The following is a 25,457-nucleotide window of genomic DNA, read 5'->3' on the forward strand; positions in this document are numbered from 1 at the left end:
ACCTGATGCACTAAGACCCGGCCCCCTACTATGATTTTGCTATAGAGAGCTTGGGGATCAGACAGCAGCACAGCAGGTTAAGTGCACATGGCGCTAAGCGCAAGGATCCTGGTTGGAGCCCCCAGCTCCCCACCTGCAGGGGGGGGTCACTTCACGGGTGGTGAAGCAGGTTTGCAGATGTTTATCTTTCCCCTCTGTCTTCCCCTTCTCTCTCAATTTGTCTTAATTCAAAAACAGCAATAATAACATGGATTCGAAGTGCAAGCTCCGAACCCCAGCGATAACCCTAGAGGCAAAAAAAAAAAGTTTTAAGACTAGGACTTAAGGGGATTGGGTGGTAGCACACCTGGTTGAGTGCACAAGTTGCAATGCTCAAGGACCCTGGTTCAAGCCTCCAGTCCCCACCTGCAGGGGGAAAGCTTCATGAGTGATGAAGTAGTGCTGCAGGTGTCTGTGTTCTTTCCCTATCACCCCTACCCTCAAGATTAAAGAAGAAAAAAAGACTAGGACTTAAACTGCTGCTAGACTGAAAACTGAAAGACTCTAAGGGGTCAAACAGCCAGCACTGAAATTTCTCCCGTTTACCCCACACCCCACCTTTCTTTATTACAAGTTTCAAGTGTGCACCATTAAAAATGAAGTTCAAAAAAATAAAATAAAGTTCACTAACAAGTTCAGTTCTATCCTTTATTCAATTGACCCATTCTATGTGGTTTACCCACATCCTTTTTTTTCTGTTAACTACAAACTAGTCTCATATCTAAAAGTTTGTTTTTGTTTTAGTTTATTCTTGTTTTCTGTAATCACACGTGGGTAAAATCCAGTGTTTGCCTTTCGACTTGATAATAAGCTAATAGCTTCTAAATCCATCCATATTGCAAATGGCAGGATTTCATCTATTTTTATAGCTGAATATATTCTGGTGTGTATGTATACCATATCTTATTCAGTTATCAGTCAATGGACATTTAGGTTGTTTCCTGCTCCTCCACTGATGTAAATAATGGTGAAATAAACAGGATGCATATAACTCTGAATTAGTGTTTATTTCCAGTAAATAACTGAATGAAATCCTGATTTTAACTTCTCTACATCTCCAACACTTGTTTTCTGCCACTTGAAAATTAGGGAGCCGGGCGGTAGCGCAGTGGGTTAAGCGCAGGTGGCGCAAAGCGCAAGGACCGGCGTAAGGACCTGGGTTCCAGCCCCCGGCTCCCCACCTGCAGGGGAGTCGCTTCACAGGCGGTGAAGCAGGTCTGCAGGTGTCTGTCTTTCTCTCCCCCCTCTGTCTTCCCCTCCTCTCTCCATTTCTCTCTGTCCTATCCAATAACAACCACATCAATAACAACGACGATAACTACAACAACAATAAAAAGACAACAAGGGCAACAAAAGGGAAAATAAAATTAAAAAAAAATCTTTAGAAAAAAGAAAATTAGCCATTCTCATAGTAGTATCTCAATGTGATACAAGATGGTGAATATGTTTTCATGCACCTGTTAGCCATCTGAATTATGGTGAAATGTATTACATCTTTTGCCATATATGCACCCACACATATATTTGTCTTTGTGACTTATGAGGTGAATCAGTGTTAAATGCAGGTTTGTATGTGGAAGGTCCTGTGTTTGAACACCAGTCCTGCATGTGGGTTGATGCTCTGGCTTTTTCTTACTCTTCTTGCTGACTGAGTTCATTTCAGTTCTCACACATTCATGACACTGCTAAGTAATCTCTGGTCCCGTTAAGAAATGCATATATGGTGATTTTTATTTTACTTTTATTATTTTTTTGTCTCCAGGGTTATTGCTGGGGCTCATTGCCTGCACTACGAATCCACTGCTCCTGGAGGCCATTTTTTCCTATTTTTTGTTGCCCTTGTTTTGTCATTATTACGGTTATTGCTGTCATTGTTGCTGGATAGGACAGAGAAATGAAGAGAGATGGGGAGAGAAAGATGATAGACACCTGTAGACCTACTTCACCACCTGTGAAGCGACTCCCTTGCAGATGGGGAGTCGGGGGCTCTAACCGGACCTGCTATGCTACCGCCTGACCCCCTTTTGTTTGTTTTATATATAAATTGGGCCAGTGAGATAGCTCACTTGCACAGTTGCTGCTTTGCTATGAATGTGACCAAAGTTTGAGCACAGCCTCCACTGCACTGAAGGAAGCTTTGGTCTTAATGGTCTCTTCCACATTTTTTAAGACTAGTTAAAATTTTTTAAATTTTTGTTTATTGTCTTTATTTGCCCTTTCTTTCACACTGTTTGCCTCTGTATCTCAAAAATAAATTATTTTTAAATTTATTACATGAGTAAGTTTCACATGAGACAGACAAGCCAGAGCATCATTCTGTTACATGAGGATTGAACCAGGAACTTTCATGAAAGTCAGATGCTCTACCAGTTGAGCCATTTCCCCTGCTTCAGTAAATAAAATCTTAAAAAATGAAGGGGATCACTTTACTCATAATTAAAGAAATGCAAATTAAAACCACATCGAGATTCCACTTCAGAGCTGTGGGAATTGCCTTCATTAGCAAAAGGAAACAAGTGTTGGAGAGGATGTAGAGAAAGTTGAAATGCAAACTGGTACAGCCATTATGAACAGTATGGAGAATCCTTAACAAAGATATAAATGGAAATACCTTAGAATCCAGCAATACCATTCCTAAGCATTTATCTCAGAAACATGGTATATTGCATTAAAGCAGAGGACTTGAAGGAAAAAAGTGGAAGAGAACTGTAGGGTCCTGGTGCATAATTAATGAAATTGTATTCATATCAATGATTGTGCTGTAAAGCATTAACCCCTTCAATAAAAAAATTAAAAACACTAATTCAAAGGGACATGCACACCCATGTTCGTAGTTATTCACAGTAGCCAGAATATGGAAGCAACCTTAAATGCCCATTGACAGATGACAGGGTCAGGGAGTTATAGGACATACTCAATCAAGTACCACTCAGCAATTAAAAAAGATAACTGTGTCCATCCACAAAAATGGGTGGAACTGGAGGTAATTATGCTTACTGAAGTTAAGGAAGTAAAAGACAACTACCAGATGATTTCACTCAGTTGTACAATCTGGAGAAGTGATACATACGAACTTGGAAAAAAAAAAGTCAGCCCATATATAAGACCTTGGGAGACCTACAGTGGTAATTGAATTTCTGTGCCCCATCCCCAATAATAGTGGGAGTGGTGTGGAACTATAACCCTATTATATCTAGCAAAGTACTACTAACTCACTAATAGTTTAAAAAAATAAAATGAGGGGCCAGGTGGTGGCACACCTAGTTAAGTGCAAGGACTGGGATTCAATCCCCAGTTCCCACCTGCAGGGGGATAGCTTCATAAATTGTGAAGCTTGCCTGGAAGTGGCTCAGTGAGTAAAGTGTTGGGCTTTCTAGCATGAGGTCCCAACCCATGTTCAGTTCCTAGCAATGCATGTGCCGGAGTAATGCTCCAATCTGGTCTCCTCTCATATGAAAAAAAAAAGGCAAATAGTGAAGCTGTGCTGCAGGGGGTCTCTTGTCTTATCCACCTCCCCACTCCACTCTGGATTTCTGTCTTTATCCAAGTAAATGAAACAATAAAAAACAAGGAGGATTTACCCTGTGACCCCATGCATGCTGTATCTACTGAGGCATCTCCAAGGCTTCTGCCCATTTTTAAATCATCTTCAGATTCATAAGCTCTTTAGATACTAATTCCTTGTTGGATGTGTGATGAGCATTCTTTACTGGTGGGGAGAGGGGGGAGTTTAGTGGACAGTAGCTTACAGTACAGTTGTTGACACATGGGTATAATTTCCTCATCTTGTCATGTCTTCAAAACACTCACCTCCAGCTTAGGTTCTTTGCCACCATCATGCAACAGAACCCGCACCCCCCCCCCCCCCCGGGGCCCACTAAGTCCTTTGCTTTGGATACACCAAACTCAGTCCAAGTTTTCCCTTTCTGTCCTAATTTCCTAAATTCCACCTATGAATGAGATCACCCAGTATTCATTCTTCTCTTTTTGGCTTATCCTTGACTCTCAAGTTTCACCCAAGATAAAGCAAGAGATGATTTTATTGTTAACAGCTGAATACCATTCCATTATGTATATTATCCCTCAATTTTTTAGCCATACATCTGTTGTTGGGCATTTGGGTTGCTTTTAAGTTTTGGCTATTACAAATTGTGTTGTTCATTTTTAAGGTAGGCAAAGCTCACTAAATCCAGAAATACAAAACTCATTTGAATATGCTACTCTGCAATTCTTTTTACATGCTGGGCCTTGTGTATGTACACTATCATGAGTGACTTTAAAAAAAAATTTTATTCCCTTTTGTTGCCCTTGTTGTTATTGATGTTGTTGGATAGAACAGAGAGAAATGGAGAGAGGAAGGGAAGACAGGGGGAGAGAAAGACACCTGCAGACCTGCTTCACCGCCTGTGAAGCGACTCCACTGCAGGTGGGGAGCCGGGGGCTTGAACCGGGATCCTTATGTTGGTCCTTGAGCTTTGCGCCACCTGCACTTAACTCACTGTGCTACCGCTAGACTCCCATGAGTGACTTTCTGAACCATGGGGGGGTCACTTCACAAGCAGTGAAGCAGGTCTGCAGGTGTCTTTCTCTCCCCGTCTTCCCCGCCTCTCTCCATTTATCTCTGATCTGTCCAACAACAACATCAATAATAACTACAACAATAAAACAAGGGCAACAAAAGGGAATAAATATTTTAAAAAAGGTATCGATTTATGAATGAGTTCTTAGTGATCTTGCATTATGTTTTGTAGTTTACCTTTGGAGTTCAAAATAAATATTTATGGAAAGAAAAAGAAAGTTTGAGTCAATGTAAAGGACTCTGGGGAGGGGACGTTCAGATCCTGGAGTATGATGGTGGAGGAGGACCTAGATAGGGGGATGCGGGTAGGGTATTATGAATAAAACTGAGAAATGTTACACATATACCAACTAATGTATCTACTATAGAATGTAAACTTAATTTTCCTAATAAAATATGAAGCCATAAAAAAGTATCAATTTAAAAACTAGTACTTAATATTGCTATTAAAAGGTTCCTAGAGGGACTTCCAGAAGGCATGGCCATGGAGTAACTAGGACCAAATTACCTCTCCTCCCAAAACAATAAATAAATACAATAAGAGGCCCAACTGAAGTAATCTACAGCTGAAAGTTCTGCAGGCTCAGGTGGGTGCTTATGTGCGGTTGGAATGAAAAGGGACTCGGGTGTGGCTTGAAGAATAGCAATGTCAATCAGAGCTCTGGGTGGCATGGGCATGAGCTGCACTGTGCCAGTTTGGTGATTTCACTTTACTTGCAGCAAGCAACATTGTTCCTAGTGCAAGAAAAAAGACAGGGGCTTAAAACCTCTCAGTGTTTGACTCCGGAGTTTTAGCCTTCTGAGATTAAGGCAAGGAAGGACACAACATAAAACGGCATTTGTTACCACAAGACAGCCCAAAGCAACCCCCCCATCCCACCTGCCATGGATCATAAAAACAAGAGGAACCTAGAGGTTACAATACCACCACCTGCTAGTCACTAATAACCAGCACACACACAAAAATGCACAAGTAGAGAAACAGAACTTAACAGCCAACTATGCCGTATCAGCCAGACAGAAATAAAACAGAGGAGGGAGTCGGGCTGTAGCGCAGCGGGTTAAGCGCAGGTGGCGCAAAGCACAAGGACCGGCATAAGGATCCCGGTTCAAACCCCGGCTCCCCACCTGCAGGGGAGTCGCTTCACAGGCGGTGAAGCAGGTCTGCAGGTGTCTATCTTTCTCTCCCCCTCTGTCTTCCCCTCCTCTCTCCATTTCTCTCTGTCCTATCCAACAACGACAACAACAATAAAAAAAAAAAAGAAATAAATAAAACAGAGGAAATCCAAGGAATTACATACAGATTTAGAGAGACTCTCAAAGATAGATTAGAGAGACCTCACTATGTGGAGTCTCCCAAGAATTTAAGCAAGAATTAAAGGGGCATGTTACTATGGAATTAAAACACACAAGAGAGGAACTTATAACCAAGTTCACTAAGAATCTTCAAATTTTGAAAGAACTTCAATCAGAACTCCATGGAATAAAAGACTCTTAACTGTAATCCAGGCCCAGGTAGAAGGTTTAGGAAGTAGACTCACACATTCAGAAGAAATTATCTCCTATCCAGAAGATATGGCCAGCCCACTCTCTCAGTTCAAAGATGAGAGGAATGGTTCAGAAAGACTGAAGCAACTCTCTGTGAAATTGCAGACTCCATCAAAAGATTGAATATAAGAGTGATAGGTATATCTGAAGAGGACAAGGCCAAAAACCCAGAGTCCATTTCCAGAGCAATGTTAGCTGAGAAGTTCCCTCACTTTGGAAACCCTCAGAACATTCTCATTCAAGAGGCAGAACGATCACCCAGACTTATAAATACAAAAAGACCAACTCCAAGGCAAGTTACTGTAAAACTATCAAGAGTCCACAAGGAAAATTTTTTGCTGGCTGCTAGGGAAATAAGTTACAAAGGCAGAGCTAGCTGTAAGACTTTCATCATATTTCTCTTCAGAAACTCTAGAGGCAAGAAGAGAGCGGAATGACATATTCAAAGTTCTAAAGGAGAGGGAATTCCAGTCATGAACATTGTAGCCTGTAAAATTACCCTTCAAATATGAGGGAGAAATAACCCCACCTTACAAGAACTACTGAACTGAGTCCAACAAGAAAGGAGGAAGCATGGGTGGGGGTAGATAGCATAATGGTTATGCAAACATACTCTCATACCCAAGGCTCTGTCAAGTCCCAGGTTCAATCCCCCCACACCCCCATTAACCAGAGCTGCTCTGGTTAAAAAAAAAAAAAAAAAAGGAAGCAAAGGAAAACAAGTTCCAAACACCAAGCTGCAGATGCTACCATGATGCCAACCTGACTCCCCAGGACAGATGACCTCACCAGTGTACCCTGGAACCCCACCTCCCCTGAGCCCTGCCCCACTAGGGAAAGAGTCTAGGAGTATGGATAAATCTGCCAACGCCCATGTTCTGCAGAGAAGCAATTACAGAAGCCAGACCTCCCACCTTCTGCACCCCATAATGATCCTGGGTCCATACTCCAAGAGAGATAAAGAATAGGAAAGCTTACAATGGAGGGGATGGGGTGTGGACCTCTGGTGGTGGGAAATGTGTGGAATTTCACCCCTTATTCTATTCTATGGTTTTGTCAATATTTTCTATTTTCCCTTTTGTTGCCTTTTTTGTTGTTATTGATGTCGTCATTGTTAGACAGGACAGAGAGAAATGGAAAGAGGAGGGGAAGATGGGGGAGAGACACCTGCAGACCTGCTTCACCGCCTGTGAAGTGACTTCCCTGCAGGTGGAGAGCCTGGGGCCTATTTTTTAATTTTATAAATGAATTAAAAAGGGGGGGCGGGCGGTAGCACAGAGGGTTAAGTGCACATGGCGCAAAGCACAAGAACCAGCATAAGGATCCTGGTTCAGCCCCTGGCTCCCCACCTACAGGGTGTGCATGTACACCCTGCTTTTATTACTGTGCGTGCATGCATGCAACACACACACACACACACACACACACACACACACACACACACACACACACACAATGGGCAAATTCAGAGACCAGAATCGAGGAAAGCTGTATAAAGAACTATTGTAATCAGACTCAGGAGGGGGAGATAGCATAGTCGTTATGCAAGACATTTTGTGGCTGGGTGGTAGCACCCTAGCTGAACAATCACTATGTGCAAACACCTAGGTTCAAGCCCCTGGTCCCCACCTGCAGGAGGAAAACTTCAAGAGAAGCAGTGCTGCAGGTGTTTCTTTTTTGCTATCCCTCTTTATCTTCCCCTTCCCTCTCAATTTCACTTGCATGGGTGGGGAGATTCATGAGCAGTAAAGCAGGTTTGCAGATGTCTCTCTTTATTATTATCAAGTAATAAAATATAAAACAAACAACATAAAATCAGTGCTGGCACCAAACCCTGGGACAACCTTGGTGGCAATAAAAAAAGTAATCACTCAAAAGATATTCATTCTCCAAAGAAAGGTTAAAAAATACAGAGGTTTATTGTAGGGCACTTGGACATTACAGATAAATGGAATGGAAATGCCTACAGTCAGTTTTGAGACTCATCCATGATTTGAATTTAAAAATCACTACAAGCTGTTTTATCCATCATGATGCTTTCTTTTGCTTCTTCTTTTCATTTTCTTCTTTTTCTTTTTCAATTTCAGCTACATATTTCTCAATTTCTTCAGGACTTAAGATCTATCAACAGGGGAAAAAGGTAGAGTTAACTTCCAGGTCACAGAACTGCTCCACCTCGTATGAGGGGAGCTCATGGACTCAGCCAGACTGCATCTTTGCTGCTTCCACAGGAAAACAAGGCTGTACAGGTGTGATCCCCGAAACAGGGAACTGACATGCTGCTTTTACTCTAATGCAACAGCAGAACTGCAGCGTGAAAAGCAGCCCAAACAAATGGGCATCGCCTCTTAACTACACAAATCAGTACTGAATGCAGTGCTTTCTTTCAGACACCTATGGTAAGCTTTGCTGGGTACCCTCCACAGGTGAAGGCAACCTTTCGGTCATTACCTTGAGTGGTTGGTCTCGCCTCATGACAGCAAGTTCAATATTTTTGCCACCTGACTGAACCACCTTGGAGGGAAGAGAAGAGCATCAGACATCACTCCCACCTCAAATTGCTTTATTAAGTCTCTAAGATTGGTAGCGTGCACGAAGTCCTGGCACCCCAAAGCTTTTATCTTGATGGCACATCAATGTGTGAAGTTGCAGGGACATCTCTTAAATTTCTCCTGGCAGCCAAACTTCGGCAGGTCTTCCCCCCTCCATGCAGCCTTTCCTCCCAACCACTTCTCTTCTGTCCCTCTCCACACCCTTCTTCTAGTCTTGACAGTCTAGTAACTCCTGACCACCACCCCCAGTTTGAATTCTCTGACTTTTGCAGTCGCTTAAGCCTGATGACTGTGGGGCAATAACTCTCACCTGCTTCTAACCTTCATTAGCTGTGTTCCTAGTAAGAAGAAACTTACCTCTTTGGGGCCTGACAGCCTCCTTCTTTGCTGTCTAGATACTAGTTATTCCATAGTGTCACCCACTTCACCCAATCCCCACACCATCACCATGCTATGTCTGCCTTGGTGGCCTTTTCCAGATTTCAAATACCAACTTACTTCCAAAAGGGCCTTGATAACCAGCTTAATGGTCAGATCATCAGTTTCAATAGCTTCATCAGTATAATTCTTCTCTAGAAATTCACGCACTGATTTGGCTCCCCGGCCTATTGCATTGGCCTAGAAGGGTAAATAGTGCAGGGTAGGATAATCCAGAGCCAGTCAAAACCAATCACCCTTGTGTGGGCCAGTCAGCCTCTGGCTTGCTCTATTTCCAGTAAGTAGTGGTGAGAACCACTATCCCCAGGTCCCTTATGGTTCCATTTCACAAAAATATTTGAAGTAGGTGCTAATTCTTTTTTTTTAAGATTAAAAAAATATATTTTTTTGAAAATTTGTTTTCCCTCTTGTTGCCCCCCCCCTTTAAATTGTTGCTGTGTATCCTTATGTGTGTGTATACATACATACACATATATATATGTATATATATTTACTTATTTATTTCACTGGCCTTTGTCTTTCTTCCAAACAGCATTTAATGGGTTTTGTGCATACACACACCCCTCCCTGCCATCCAAGTTGGTAGAAGTGGGACAAACAGGCATACGCAGTGGACACTCTCTAAAGCATTTTGTTAAAAGTACCCAAAGCCCCTTTGTTTTGCAGGAACTCACCTTCCAGGCATGGTATGTGCCCGAGGGGTCAGTCTGATAGAGCCTGGGGGTGCCATCAAAGTCAAAACCCACAATAAGGGCAGAGATGCCAAATGGCCTGCGCCCATTGCTCTGCGTGTAGCGCTGGTAGGAAAATGAACATGGTCAGCACCATCACCTTGGCATGATAGTCCCCCGCCCCATAAAAACACAACACCCAAAGCAATCTCCTTTTAGCAAGGGAATAAAGACATTTATAATTACTAAGTCCACTTTAGGTTATTCTCAAAAAGGTAATTAAGACAGTTTTCATCTTTCCTCCTGCAGTCCCAGGACAACTGTGACCAGAACTGCATATTGCAACACTGGAAGCCCCCTTGGTCTATTTTTTGATAGCAAGCAGCACAACCGCTATAGAGATTACTAGCACCTCACTTTCAGTCCCTCCCCAAAACTTTGTGGTGATCGTATATTCAGAATGGAAAGACAACTAACCGTCTGCCCTGCCCCTAGCCAGCGCCATGTGAATTTGGACTACCCCATACCACCACAGGAGAGCAAAACAATGACACCAAGATGGTTGAGCCATAATTTACAATGATCTGGCATGAAACAAGTGGCTTTCTGATTTTCCCAATATGCTGCTCCCAAAATAGTGCCGCCGAACCTGGGCAGTGGGCACCTACCTGCTTCAGACTGGCAATATAACGAGTAATATACTCCACAGTGACTGGGTCCTCTACAGTTAGCCGGTGGCTCTGGCACTCCACCCGAGCCCTGTTAATGACAATCCTTGCATCGGCAGTGAGGCCTACAAAGTCACAGAGAGAATCCTGTCTCAGTGATGAGAAAGCCACCTCTATTCACTCTCACTGAGTACACCATAGACCATACAAGTGAACAGCAATCAGCCTTTGGCAAAGGTAGAAGCAGTCCTCTGTAACCCAGCCTAAGGTCACTCGGAGTGACCAAAAGTGGGAGTACGCACTACCGACCTTTTGAGAAAGTTAAGTACAAGAACTATTAGATTATAGTTAAGGTAAATTGTAGGTGGAATGGAATCTTCTGAGACTAAGTATGCAGAGAGAGGAAACTGAAGCCTGAAATAGTGTCATCTGCATTACCTTTACTTAGCTGCAGAAAGCCCCGCAGTCGAAGGGAGCCTCCCTTACCCCTCATCTTGGTGTTTATTCATTTAGTCCTTATGCTTTAGCCACCTGCAGTGGAGAGGTTCCCCAACCCCTAAATCAGTATCAATCCTCTTCTTAATAACCCACATCTATTCTCTCTTTTAATGTATTTATTATTTATCAGTTTTGGATAGAGACAGAAACTGAGAGAGAAGGGGGATATAGGAAGAGAGAGGTACCTGTAGCACTACCTCACTCGTCAAGTTTCCTCCCTGCCTGTGGGGTCAGAATCCAGGTCCTTGCACACTGTATGTGTGTGCTCAACTGAGTTTGCCACCACCCAGCCACCCAAATCTATACTTTTAAGTGATTTTCATGTACCCTACTCTGATCTCTCCTGACAGTCTACTCACCATTAGCCCTCTGTGTCAGCCTTCCCTGAGGCCCATGGAGTGCAGGACAGGCCCAGACTCACCTGCAAAAGCCATGCAGACATTGTCATCCAGAGCACAGATTTTCCGCACGGTTCTTTCATCCTGCAGTTTGGCCACTGACTTCTTCTCCACTCCAAGAACAACAATGTCCTTTCCTCGCACACCAACCTTCAATCAAAAGCAATATAGCACTTAACAGAGGGACTTGAGGTTCTGAACCAGGCAGAGCAGAGTAGACATGGTCCTGTGAACACCTAGTTCACCAGGATATTGGTCCACCTCTGGTTGAGTTGGTCAAGAATCAGCGCTCCTGCTGTGCCTTTATAATGCGTGGGGAAGATAGCATAATGGTTATCCAAAGTAAACCTCATGTCAGAAGTTCCAAAGTCCCAGATTCACTACCACCACCCCACAAGCCAGAGCTGGGCAGTGTTCTGGTAGAAAATAATAATAAAGTGCTGGAACATGGTTATAATCACAACACGCTGAACATCAGTGTAATCACTTTAATCCAGAAATGAGTTGCACACAGGGACTCTAAGCCTGATGTTCTGGAAGCAAAGCGTCTTTGTTGAATTAGACCAAATCCCACTCTTTCCTACAACATACCAGTGTGCATAGCCATACAGAAGGACCTGATTTGCTATCAGGTGGACAATTCGCCTGTTACTAGGAGGTCAGTGGCTCTCTAGCCGTGGCAGATACTGCAGAGTGGAGGAAGGAAGAGTGCTATGTGCAAAGACTCTATGAGTCTATGGCTACCATACAGAAGCACTCATGCACAGGGGAAACTTCATGAGCAATGGAGTGGTGCTGTGATGTTTCTCCTCCTGCTCCCCCAGAGGAAAACAAAAGTCTGCCAGGAGAGGCGCAACTGTGTAGACACAAAGACCCAGCAGGGTTAAGAATAGACAAGGGTGGGGGAGGGAGATGGCGTAATGGTTACAAAAGACTTTCATGCCTGTGGCATGAAGTGGGGGTTCAATTCCCTATACCACCACAAGCCAGAGCAGAGCAGTGCTCTGGTGGAAAATACACACACACCAGACAGAGACATCTGATGGCCAGTTAGTCATCACTTAAGGCAAAATGCCCCTCTTCATTTACAGCAGAATTTCTCAATCCAAGAACCATGTACATTTGAACAAGCTATTCTGTTGTCCCCTGTACTTTACTGTTTCCTACCAGAACACTGCCCAGCTTTGCTGTCCCCACCTATTTAGGCTCATCGCTGACCTTCACCCCTAGAATCCAGCAACACCTCTCAACAGTCACTGACAAGGAAGTGTCAGTATCATTGCCAAATGACCTGGAGTAAGAATCCTCCTGGTGGAATGGTGTTGGTTTGTTTCAGAGTTTACTCTTATGCTGTCTTAGTAATCTCTAAAGTTTCCTCCAAGAAAAAAGTGGCAAGAAACAGGAACACTAAGAGTTAAAGCCAGGATCAACGCCAGCCCATACTTCCTCCAATGTCCAAATTTAAAGGCAGACAACAAGGTTGGTTTTGGACTCTAACTTCAAAATAGTTACCCAAGAAATAAAAAGTACTTTATTGTCTTTAGAGAGAGCTCATAGATGGAACGACCACACACTGAAGCTTCCTTCAATGTGGTGGGGTCTGGGTTCAAAACTGGGTTGCAAACACGGCAAAGTAGTACACTATGCAATTAAACTATTTTGCCGACCCAAAAAACACTTTAAAATTCACAGAGCTGGGTTGAAGAGACAGTTCATCAGGTAGGGTTTGTGTCTTGCCCTGTGCACAGCCCAGGTTTGGGCCCGGACACCACATGGGAACACCATGTTACCAGGCATTATGGTGTTTCTTCCTCTTTATCTGGATGGAAAAAGAAAAGGGGAAATCCCTAACTGAAGCTGTTTTGGCGGAGTTCAGTTACACCACTTGTTTATAAACGAAAATATTTCTGAGCTGGAGAGGAGTCAGCCCTGCTGTTCCCAGCCCAGCTCACAACCAAACCAAGTCTCCAGGGCCAATCAGGCACTCCAGGCACTGGAGAGCGAAAAGGAAACTGGCTTTGGGGGCCAGGCGGTGGCACACCTGGTTGAGCGCTCACATTACAATGCACAAGGGCCCAGGTTCAGGCCCCGGTCCCCACATGCAGGGGAACAGCTTCACGAGTGGCGAAGCAGGGCTGAGGTGTCTCTAATTAAAAAAGAAAGAAAAAAGAAACCGACTTGAGGCTTATAGCTCACACGTCTGCACTTCTCAGCGCACCAGTCCGAGTTCCCTGTGAGACGCCTCACAGTCACTCGCGGCGACACCAGCCCGACCAGGCTGTTTCTGTCCCGGCCGGTCCTCCAGCCACACACCCACCGTCCACAAACGTGACCCTTTTGTTTCCGGTCGCTACATCCACATCACCTGTGTCCAACCGGAACCACCGCGCTCCTGTCGACGCCGACGAACAAAGGGCGAGCGCTCCCCTGCCAGTGCGGAGGCGGCCGGTCCCGCGCTGCCAGCGCTGCGCGAGGCGGGATGGACTCGGGGACCCCAGCAGGTCGCAGGCGCCACGCCCCAGGGGCCGACGCGCCGGGTCACGCTTGCGGGAAGCGCCGCCCCTAAGCCCGAGCCCGCTACCCCCGCCCCCGCGCGCCCCCAGCCACGGACCCTCCCCCTCCTCGGGAGTCGCCCACTTTGGGTTTCCCCGAGCCCCTCAATGCCGCAGCCTCCCCGCGCCGCGCCCCCTCGTCCCAGGCCTGCTCGACCACACACACCCCGACCTCCGTGTGCTCCACAACCTCGCCTCCGGGTCCCCACACCCTGAGGCTTCGCCGGGCCCCCCAAACAGCGGCTCGTTTTTGTTTTGCTTCGGTTCAACAGCGCCGCCAGGCCCGCCCGGGCCCCACTCCCGCCGTCTGTCTGCGCGCCACTCACCGCGGTGGAGCCCTTCTTCACGGCCTCTTGTGCGTACTCCACTTGGAAGAGGTGGCCGTCGGGCGAGAAGACGGTGATAGCGCGGTCGTAGCTCATGCCGGCAGCGCGCGAGGCCCGGACCACGGCCTCCTCAAAAGCGCACACTCACGGAGGCGCGCAGCTCGCGATTCACGACGCCGCTGCGCCGGCGTCCCGCGCCCACCAATCCTTGGCGCCGCGGTCTGCGCTACCGGCGTAAGGCGGCGTAAGGCGTCAGGTAGCGTCAAGCGGCGTAGGCGGACGTGCCGGCGCGCGCCGGGGCGGGGACCGGGCCGAACCACTGGCAGTAGCGTGGGGGGGGGGCGGTTTCGCGGCGGCGGAGCGATGGGTACGGGGAGTCGGACAAATGTCGGGGGGCACAGCGTAGAGCTGCGTCTTCGGAGGTGGTAGCTCTCTGGAAGACGGCTCCCAGAGCCCCGAGGCGGTTTGGCGGTGACCGGACGGGCGAGCCCACTGCGCGGCGCCCCCCGTCTCCCCTCCGCCCTCAGCGACTGCGGAGAATGAGCGCTTCGGGCCACCTAGCGCAGCCGGAGAATAAGCCCCGATGATCTCGGGCTGAGCCTGCGCCCGTGACCATGTCGGTGGCTTTCGCGTCCGCACGACCGAGGGGCAAAGGAGAGGTCACGCAGCAAACCATTCAGAAGGTGGGCCGGACCGGGGCGCGGGGGTAGCCGCGGGGCCGCGCGGGGCCGGGGCGCGGGCGGCGGGCAGCGGGCGGGCGTGGGGCGCGAACAAAGCCGGGGCCCTGGCCCCGCACGCGGCCCCGGGAGCGCTCCGCCGCCCGCTTGGGTCAGCTTCGTCCGGGTGTTGGGGCCGCTGGCAGAGCCGCAGGGTGGCGGGCCCGGGCAGCCGGTGGGTGCTGTCCGCTGGCCACACCGGACACTGTGCGGACCCGCCCCCTGGGGACTCCGGGGCGGCAGGGCCTGCAGGTGCCGCGGCGGGTCGCGGGCAGGGGCACCGGGAGGCAGGCCCGGAGGTCCGCTAGGGGGTGTCTGCCGAGTCAAGCCGGGCTCCCCGAGTCAAGGGGGCACCTGCCACCCCGAGGTAGCAGGGGTAGCAGGACAGAGATTCGTTGCACCCACTGGCAGCTTGGCTGGGGACGGAGGTGGTGCAGTCTCGGAGCTCAGCTCTCAGGCGGGTTGGAGCTCAAGGCGGGGACCCCGAGCTCTGCGGAGGTGCGAGCGCTGAGGCACAAAGAGATGCGGCCGAGTGTGAGGCGGGTTCTCGCAGCCCCAAACCCCATGAGGCGCATGAAACTTAGCGGTAGACCTGCAGGCTGAAGCTGCACGGCCCTTATTCCGCTGTCAAGTCGTTTGTTTTGTTTTTTTCCACCGCGACAGCATGACTAGCTTTCTCATCTGATAGAAACTTTACAGACTCTCTTCAGCTTTTCCCATGTCTTAAAAGTTTGGCGTTCTGGTTTTTCGGCGATAACATTTACCTTGGTTTTGGGGAACCACTAACAGAAGCTTTACGTTTTTGAAATTGTGATGTAAAGTTTGCTGTTTCTCTTTAAAAGACACGTACAGAAGAAATAGCCCCTTTCTTGAATGTTCAAGGGCAGTCTTCCTTGGTTTCCATGAGTCTGTTACTCCCATAAACGACTTCACTCTGATGACCCCTGCGCCCCCTCCCTGGATGGCGTGCTCCACTCGACTGGACATGGTGCAGAACTTTGCTGCACTGCCTTTGACCCCTAGAAGGCTTCTGTTACACTGGTCCCCATGAGTTTTGAGTCCCCTTTTGAATGGGAAATTCCTTTTCAGTTGAAGATTTTTGTGGGGTGCATCTTGGGGTATACTTGAGCAAAGTCTGTGGGTGCTCTCCCAAAGGAAGATCCCAGTAGCAGACTGAGAGGTACCTAGAGAGGAGGCAGCTGCAGGAGTGTAAGGCATGCAGACAGTGTGGGTGTGGTGGGACACCCATTTCAGGATGAAGTTTTTTCTAGGAAGAATTTGCCCTGCTGCTTTTAGGACACCCTAGTGCTTAGAACAGGAAGGGACCTCAGACCTAAGGAGGATGACAGTGTTTGCTGTGTCTTTGCTCACATGGGTAGAATCCTCTTAAGTGTGTGTGTTGGGGGCTGGGGGTGGGGGAGGTTTCACACATAGGTAGGAATGCACTGCAGGGTCTGCTCTTCCTGAGATTCTGGGTGTGTGTGTCGGCCCTGGGAGTGGGAACCATGCCCTCACCACTTCTGCAGCTGGGGAAATGTTCAGAACTGTGGCCTCCATCTCACCCCCTCTGCTGGATGATTGCCAGAGCCAGGAGCAGGGTCACTCTAGGAATGAGGGCAGGAGGATGTGGCAAAGCTCCCAAGCTGGTGGACCCTCTGGTGATGCCTTACCAGCCACTTCTCATGACTATTAGGGGGTCTGTCTTTCACATCCCTGGAGGACCACTGAATACCTGTGTTTGTCCATATTCTGGGATCCTCTGAAGCCCAGCAAGGTGACATCTCTTAGTGCTGATATGAGATAATCCCAAGGGCACCATATCGATCAGTGGAACACATGATTTTGGGTGTGCAAATGGTAGTGAGTGTGGGGACATGGGGACAGAGAGCTTAGGCTGGTTCTTGGGTCTTGGGTAGGAGGGGCAGGAGCAGGCACAGGGAGACAGCAGGGGGCCCACATAGCTCTGGGGCTACCTGAACTTTACCTACTTTTGAACATCTTCCTGCTTCAATGGGATCTTTGTGACTAAAAAGAATAGTGCAAGGATTTTGCAAGGGACCTTTTGTCCATGATGACCTGAGACACTGCCGATGTGTCAGTGAGCCCTCTTTTTCCAAACTACAATCCAGGCTGTTGTGAGACTGGCCCCCCTCAGAAATCCCTGCCAAGTTCCTCCCTTGTAACCCCAGCCTTGTTTCCCCACTCTGGACTCTGGGACTCCCAATCCTTCCTCTCCCCATTCTCTGCACCCTATGGCTTTATCCCTCATTCACCCAGGCCTTGTCCCCATACCACCTCCTTGCTAGCCTGGCCTCCCTGCCAGGTGCCACCTTATGAAACCGTTGGTTTCCTATGGCCAAGTGTAACCTCTTCTTACAGATTGTTGTAGAACCAACATCCAAGGAGTGGCATCTTTCAGCTTCCTCTTGGACTATGGGTTTGACTCTGACTAGTGAGACTAAGTAGAGACTTAACAAACACTTAGAACTGGGTTGTTCTGGAGCATGAGATTCCCAGAAGGACCACATGGGAATAGAGACACAGTAGCCCAGCTGACCCAGCAGTAAGCCCTGCCAGCCCAGAGTGTGGAGGTACTTGTTATAGAACTAGAACAGATGTGCTCTTTGTCCATTCCATCCAGCCTATGCAGTCAGCACAGGTTGTAGTTCCAAAAGTTCCCTTCTCTCTGCTGAGCACACTTGATCTGAGTTCCTTGGACCAGCTTCCTAGAATTGCCTCTGTCTCTGGCCAGGTCCAGCTCTTTCCCATGTGCACAGTCTGTGCCCTCCACTTAGGCTGCCCCTCTGGGCCCTTGGTCAGCCTTTCAGCTTCAGCTCAGACATCCTAGGCACCTCCTGCTGCCAGAATCACCTCCACAGGCTGTTGCCACATGGCTCAAAGCAGATGTGTACCCATATCTGTTCCTTCCTGACCAGCAGTGTCTTACATCCTTCACATGGTGTACTCAGTACCAAAGGGCCTCCTGAGGTCACTCACCAGTTCAGCCCTCAGAGCCAACGTCATGCCTGGCACTGGGGTTTCAACCCATGTACATTATGAATCTCATTCCTTTTCTCTTTGAAGTCATCCTTGAAGCCTTGAAGTACAGCCTTCCCAGGAAAGCAGAGTACACGAGGTTGGCCCTCTGGTGTGGCAAGACCTTACACTGTCAGTCAGCTGAGTCAATGGGAGACAACAGTAAATATGTCCACAGGTAGAACTTTTAACAATGCAGGTGAGGTCAATTTCAGCCCTCTATCACATTCACACACTCTTAGATATGGACTAGGTAAAGAGAAGAGGCCAACGAGTCTCTGATCCTGCCCAGCTCAGACAACCACAGAGTAATTTCAGTCTTTTTAAAAATCAGTTATTAGGGAGCCAGGCAGTGGCATAGTGGGTTAAGTGCAGGTAGTGCAAAGCGCAAAGACCGACTTTAAGGATCCTGGTTCGAGCCCCCAGCTCCCCACCTGCAAGGGGTCCCTTCACAGGCAGTGAAGCAGGTCTGCAGGTGTCTATCTTTCTCTCCCCCTCTCTGTCTTCCCCTCCTTTCTCCATTTCTCTCTGTCCTACCCAATAACAACAACGATGATAAACAACAAGGGCAACAAAGGGGGGAAAATTACATAATAAAAAAAGTTTTTTAAGTCAGTTATTAAATAAAAAGGGAGATACCTTATGATCCAGCAACACCGCTCCTAGTCTACATCCAAATAGCATAAAACACTAATTTGAAAGGATGTATGCAACCTTATGTTCATAGGTGCACTATTTACAATAGCCATGTTATGGAAGCACAATCCAGGTGGTGGCACAGCTGGAAAAGTACACAAGTTACCATGTGCGAGGACCTGGGTTTGAGCCTCTAGGCCCAACCTGCAGGAGGGAAACTCCATGAGCTGTGGAACTCTACCCCTCTCTTGCTCTGTTTCTGTCTGTCTTTCTTTCTTTTTCTTTCTTTCTTTCTTTCTTCCTTTCTTCCTTTCTTTCTTTTTTGAAATATTTATTCCCTTTGTTGCCTTTGTTGTTTTATTGTTGATGTTGTTGTTGGACAGGGCAGAAAGAAATGGAGAGAAGAGGGGGAGAGAAAGATAGACACCTGCAGACCTGCTTCACTGCTTGTGAAGTGACTCCTCTGCAGATGGGAAGCTGGAGGCTCGAACTGGGATCCTTACTCTGGTCCTTGCGCTTTGTACCACGTGCGCTTAACCCGCTACACCACTGCCCGACTCCCTCTTTCTCTCTTTCTATCCTAATAGCAGAATAAAAAGCAAAGACAGCGGGGACCAGGCGGTGGCTCACCGGGTTAAGTGCACATAGTACTAAGCACAGGGACCCATGCAAGGATCCCAGTTTGAGCCCCCATCTCCCCACCTGCAGGGGGGGTAGCTTCACAAGCAGTGAAACAGATCTGCAGATATCCATCTTTCTCTCTCCCTCTCTATCTCCCTCTCCTCTCTCAGTTTCTCTCGTCATGTCTAATACAATGGAAAAAATGGCCACCAAGAGCGGTGGATTCATAGTGCCAACACTAAGCCCCAGTGATAACCCTGGAGGCAAAAAAGAAAAAGACAAAAAGGAAAAAACTGGGGCAGGAGTAGATAGCATAATGGTTATGCAAACAGACTCTCATGCCTGAGGCTCCAAAATCCCAGGTTCAGTCCCCTGTACCACCATAAGCCAGAGCTGAGCAGTGCTCTGGGATAAAAAATAAAATAAAGTAATAATAAAATAAAAAAATGATTGCTGGGAACAGTGAATTTATCATACAAGTACTAAGCCTCAGGAATAATACACTATGAATCCACTGTTCTTGGCAGCCGTTTTTCCCCATTTTATTGGATAAGACAGAAATTGAGAGAGGAGGGGTAGATAGAAAGACACCTGCAGACCTGCTTCACTGCTTGTGAAGTGACCCGCCTGCAGGTAGGGAGCTGGGGGCTCAAACCAGGATCCTTCCTCGGGTCCTTGTGCCCAGTGCACCACCGCCCGACCTCCTCTCCTTGTTTTATTAAAGCTAAGTCATGATATTAGCATTGCTTTTCTTAAAAACTTCCATAAACACTATATTCACAGTCTTGCCTTCCCCATCACTTTTTTGTTTCCAGGCTAGATTTTGTATTCATGTAAGCTATACATACACAGGCAGGAAGCATCAGATAGTGCTGTGGTTGTGTTATATATAGGTATGGGCCACTCTTCTTCCCCACACTCTTACTTTCCATTGCCTCCTTGCTCTCATTGCTGAACCAAGAAGCTCCTTCTTGGATGTTCTTAGTCTTGGTGTCTGAGTAACTTCAGCTACTACAACCAAATACTACACACTGGGCAGCTACATGGAGGCTGCCAAAGTGCCTGGAAACTGCAAGTGTACGATTAGGATGCTGGCAGCTTTGTTTCTCGAAGTTGCTCTTCCTCACTTGCAGATGGTCATCTTGCTATGTCCTCAAATGGCAGAGGGAGCTCTGGGTTCTGACACCTCTTAAAAAGACACTACTGGGAGTCGGGTGGTAGCAGGTTAAGCACATGTGGTGAGAAGTGCAAGGACCAGCATAAGGATCCTGGTTTGAGCCCCTGGCTCCCCAGCTGCAGGGGAGTCACTTCACTTCACTCTCAGTCTCCCCTCCTCTCTCCATTTCTTTCTGTCCTATCCAACAACAACAATAGCAACAACAATAATAATAATAATGACCACAACAATGATAAAACAACAAGGGCAACAAAAGGGGAAAAAATGGCCTCCAGGAGCAGTGGATTCATGGCACCGAGCCCCAGTGATAAATAACCCTGCAGGCAAAAAAAAAAAAAGGACACTACTAATTCATTGTGGGATCCCACTCTGTGACCTCATCTAAACACCTCCCCTCCCAAAGGCCATACCTAGTAGTCATAATAGTAAGAATTAGGGCTTGAACATAGTTTGATGAGAGACACAAATATTGTTTGTAACATCTGTTGATCTCATAGGATGGTGATGTAAAATAGGGGTTTCTCTCCTTTGTGTGCCATTCCCTACTCATTGTCCTCCTGGAAAGATAGCTCCTGGTTGGAGTTCAATTCACCTTGGCATTGGCATTTTGATACAAATGATATCCAAGAGCCAGGTGGTGGTGCATCTGGTTGAGCGCACGTTACAGTACACAAGGGCCTGGGTTCAAGGTCCTGGTCCCTACCTATAGGTGGAAAGCTTCACAAGTGGTGAAGCAAGGCTACAGGTGTCTCTCTGTTTCTCTCCCTCTCTGTCACTCCCTCCCCTCTCAATTTCTGTCTCTATCCAGTAATGAATAAATAAAAATACTTTTTAAAAATTTAAAAAAGAAGTGATACTCCATGCTGGGCCATATGATTCTTGCCTAGTCCTGTGTTTGCTGGAGATGGTCTTTTCTTCTGAGTGACTGTCTTCTATCATTGCCCCAATTTTTATTTTAACTTCTTTTGTGTTGGACTGTCTGACTTTTCCTACTTTGGTTTTGCAAACTGCATCCTTTTATGATTTCCTGAGAAAAGGTATATGAAATATGAACCATTCTTTTATATATGTGATTTTCATAGTAATTTACAGAGTTATGACAGGGTATGGTTCCACACTGTCCCCACCACCTAAGTTTTGTGCCCCACCTTTCTCTTTCTCCCTCTCTATCACTCCGTCCTCCCTCAGTTTTTCTCTGCCCTATCCAGTAAAATGGAAAAAATGGTCACAAGGAGCAGTGGCTTTGTAGTGTGGGCACCGAGCCCCAGCAACAACCCTGGAGGCAAAACAAAACAAGACAAAAAGCAGTTACAATGACTGCTTATATCTTTTGAGGATGTTAGTAATAAGATGGTGGTGACTTACCGGGAAGAGCACATGTTGTCAGACTCCATGTGGGGGAAAAGCTTCATGAGTGGTGGAGCAGTACTTTTCTCCTCCCTCTCACTCTCTCTCAAAAGAAATTGGATGCAGATGATGTGTAGGGAAAAAAAGAGAAAGAAAAATAGCCACCAGGCAGTGGAGTTGTGTAGGAACCAAACCCAGGATGAGAAAAAATGACTGCAGCTTTCTTTGTTTTCGCTTTGTTAATTTCATTCTGGAATGGTCTTTATTTCTTCCAGGTTTAGGCTCTGTGGGTGATTCTGATTTGTCTGAACAACAATCTTCCTTCAATTGTTTGTGTCCTCCCTGCTCAGGATATCAGGCTCCAGCGTAGGACAAGAGAAGGTTCTGTCCAGGGTTGGGTTGGTCAGAGACTTCATTTGGAGGTGCCTCCTACCTTCAGCCTCTCAGTCTTTCCTCCTGGGTTGGTCATTTCTTGGAGACACCACCCCTGCTACCACCACACCCCTGTCTCCCCCCCCCAGAGATGAGCAGTGAGGTAGGTTTGGAACCTCAACCTTACCAGACCTGTGAGTTCTTCTGTGTCACACTGGGCATCTTGGGGTCTGCCAATTCATTCATCATTCTGCTTTCTATCCTAGAGTCCCACTCCTGCTACTGTCATCTTGTTCCCTGTTCTATTTGTTCTTGGAGTGATGATCTGTTTTTTCCTGTGCTCACTAAACAGGTCTTCAAGGGTTTGGAGCTTGGCACATATCCATCCAGCCCATCTTCAAGCTGACAAATTATGTCCCCTTTAACTTAGTTGAAATACAACTCTGGCTTTTTTTTTTTAATCCTAAAAGTACATTTGTATTGTTTAATACAAGCTACAAAAATATCGTCTGGCTGGTTAAGATTTCCTTGGGTGGTTATGCTACAGTTTGCCTAAGTGATCTGCCATTGGCCACTTGCCACCCCCCACCCCCCCATTGAAGCTATGCAGGGCATGTTTTAGGTATTTTGTGTCCCTGGAAAGTAATTCCTGCCTGGGGAATTAGGAACCAGGAAAATAAAAGCTATGAAGCCTTTAAAGGGTGATTCTCCAGGGAAAGGAAGAAGTCACTCATAACTTTTTCAAATTGGGAGGAAAGCCCTTTTCTTTGTTTAACACCCTTCACCTGTGCCTTCCTCTGAGCAGCAGCTCCTAGCCCATAGTGCCCCCTGGTGGCCCCCAGTCTCTGGTCAAGGTGGGAAAAAAGGGCCATCCTGGGAAACAGCATAATTGTTTTGCAAGTAACTTTCTTCCTGGGGCTATGAATTCCCAGGTTTAATCACCTTAAGCTACAGCTGAGCAGAGCTCTGCTTAAAAAAGAAAGAAAGGTGGTCCGGGAGGTGGTGCAGTGGATAAAAGCAATGGACTCTCAAGCATGAGGTCCTGAGTTCAATCCCTGGCAGCACATGTACCAGAGTGAATGTCTGGTTCTTTCTCTCTCTCTTCCAATCTTCCTCATTAATAAATAAAATATTTTTTAAAAAAAGAAAGAAAAACAGAAGGAAGAGGTTATGACTTAAGGAAAGCCAAATCTGCCACTGTGAATACTGAGAGGTAGAGGGCCAGGCGTGGACTTGGGTCTTCTGGTGGCATGGCCAGACCATTCTGGTCTGTATCTGTTGCCTCCCCCTTCCCCTTCCTATGGATAGGCTCACCCTTTAGGGAACAGTGTGCTGGGTCACTAGCTGATGGCACAGTAGTGGGTGGTCTTTGCTGCCAATGCCTTGACCACTAAGGAGCCAGTAGAGCTGAGCCTGCCAGGGGACCTTCCTGTAGCCAAGCTGACTGGGTACACTGGGGAGACAAAAGGCATAGGCGTTTCCTTCAGTGAGTTTTGGGGTGCCTATTGCTGTGGAAAGCAGCGCTGTAGTAGATCTTTAGTAAGACTTGATTCAGCTGCCTCCCACCCCCTTGTGCCCCCTCAAAGAGCAGGGGAAGTTCATGGCAGGCAGGGTTAGGTTCTCCATCCCTTTACATCCAGGCGGGGAGCGGCTCACATTGAACCTGCTTGATGCTGTGCTTCCCCCCAGGCCCCTCACACTTCCTAGGCCTTCCTCTCTCCTGTCCAGAACCTCCTCTTGGTCTCCCAAGGCTGTCTGGGATGGTGATTTTTGTGGGTCTCTGTGATCCTTAGAGCTGCCTTCCCCCACTCACCCCAGAGTGCCTGTTCAGTGTGGTTGTAGCTTTGGGGTCTCAACACCATGGCAGATGGGGCTCTGAGCCAGGGCCCTAATATTCTTGTTATGGACTCTTTGTCCTTCCAACCCCTCTGGTCGAGGGCTCTGAAAGATAAATCATATGGGCCATAGATGTTCATGTCCAAGGTGAGCAATGACCCTGGACCCTACCCTGATAATGAGGTTGACCCCTTGTGATAGAGATGATCACAAGAAGCTGGAGTGGACATGCTCCTGCAGCTGAGGCTGCAGCAGTGGTGACACTTTCACAGTGGGACTCAAAACACAGACAGTCCCTGTCAGTCTAGTAAGTGACTGCATCTGGCTTGGTGGACCTCCAGCAGGTACTACCCTCTACCTCATGTTCCCATGTCACTGAGTCCTGTTTGCTTCCCTTTCAGATGCTGGATGAGAACCACCACCTGATACAATGCATCCTGGACTACCAGAGCAAGGGCAAGACTGCTGAGTGCACCCAGTGAGTGTCCCTGCTCTTCCAAGTAGGGTGGGGTGTTCTGTGGCAGGAGACCCAGGGCCACACAGTGTGGGTTCAAAAGCTGACAGTCAGACCTATCCAGGCTGCTCCTCAGTTAACTGAGTTTTCTCTCTCTTCCTGTTAGCCTGGTGTTGAGTCAGCTGGAGAAAGGCTTGCTCCCTGAAGCCCCCTTCTGTTCAGTGCTACCTCAGTCTCTGCCTCCTCATACATTTCCCTCCACTCCATGCCAAGCCCATCTTCACTATATGAACAGACCTGGTGGCATTCCTCCCTTGGCTACAGTCTCAGTCTCTTTTGTGCTTTGTCTTCATGTGGAAGTCTATATTCTGCCTGAGCTCCAGAGCTCTCTGCTGCCTGCCCTGTCCTTGTGTATTTTCTAGGTCAGTGCCTCCATGGGGTCTGCTGCATGGCAGGTCGGTCCCAGATACCCTTCACTTTAGTTTCTGACAGGCAGGTGAGCTCATCCACACATGCCTCTCACCTGCAGGTACCAACAGATCCTGCACCGGAACCTGGTCTATCTGGCCACGATCGCGGACTCCAACCAGAACATGCAGTCCCTGCTCCCTGCAGTGAGTGCCCACACATGGGGTGGGGGGCTCCTCACCCTTATCCATCATGGTCTAGACACATTTTCAGGGTAGGGAGAGAGGTCTGAATATTAACCTGAAATAGATAAGGTGACCCATAAGCAATGATCAAGGACCAGCTGCATCAGAAAAACTGTCATTGGCTGCTTAAGCAAAGACAGGAGCGTCCGAAGAGTTTATAAGCCACACAAGAGTGGGAAGCAATCTCAGGGCGAACTGGAAGAGGCTCAGCACCTCTGCTATTGGGAGTCCTGCTGAGAAGCTTAGAAAAATCACCTGTGAGCATGACAGTTATGATTCAAAAACAAAAATTAAAAGGAAAGAAAGAAAGCCTAGTCAGGCTGGGGAGACAGCATAGTGG

The 25,457-nt window shown here is 47.4% G+C and overlaps 2 protein-coding genes across 3 annotated transcripts; one reads left to right on the forward strand and one right to left on the reverse strand.

Moving 5' to 3' along the window:
* Positions 1-8,061: 8,061 nt before the first annotated feature.
* Positions 8,062-14,403, reverse strand: PSMA7 (proteasome 20S subunit alpha 7). 2 transcript variants are annotated; one of them, XM_007520302.3, is made up of 7 exons: positions 14,270-14,403; positions 11,415-11,541; positions 10,496-10,620; positions 9,831-9,953; positions 9,217-9,336; positions 8,618-8,680; positions 8,062-8,287 (listed from the first exon to the last, which is right to left on the reverse strand). In XM_007520302.3, the coding sequence occupies exons 1-7, from the start codon at positions 14,363-14,365 to the stop codon at positions 8,195-8,197; spliced, it is 747 nt and encodes a 248-aa protein (XP_007520364.1). In that variant the 5' UTR covers positions 14,366-14,403; the 3' UTR covers positions 8,062-8,194. The 2 variants fall into 2 exon arrangements, with proteins under 2 accessions (XP_007520364.1, XP_060039788.1); XM_060183805.1 differs by lacking the exon at positions 14,270-14,403 and adding an exon at positions 13,588-13,698.
* Positions 14,404-14,618: 215 nt separating this feature from the next.
* On the forward strand, positions 14,619-25,153 carry LOC132536238 (calcium-responsive transactivator-like). Its single transcript, XM_060183806.1, has 3 exons — positions 14,619-14,952; positions 24,412-24,488; positions 24,994-25,153. Exons 1-3 carry the CDS (start codon positions 14,884-14,886, stop codon positions 25,148-25,150), a joined length of 303 nt encoding a protein of 100 aa, XP_060039789.1. The 5' UTR covers positions 14,619-14,883; the 3' UTR covers positions 25,151-25,153.
* Positions 25,154-25,457: the final 304 nt, after the last annotated feature.

This window comes from Erinaceus europaeus, unplaced genomic scaffold (genome assembly GCF_950295315.1).
Source record: "Erinaceus europaeus unplaced genomic scaffold, mEriEur2.1 scaffold_740, whole genome shotgun sequence".
Taxonomy (NCBI): domain Eukaryota; kingdom Metazoa; phylum Chordata; class Mammalia; order Eulipotyphla; family Erinaceidae; genus Erinaceus; species Erinaceus europaeus.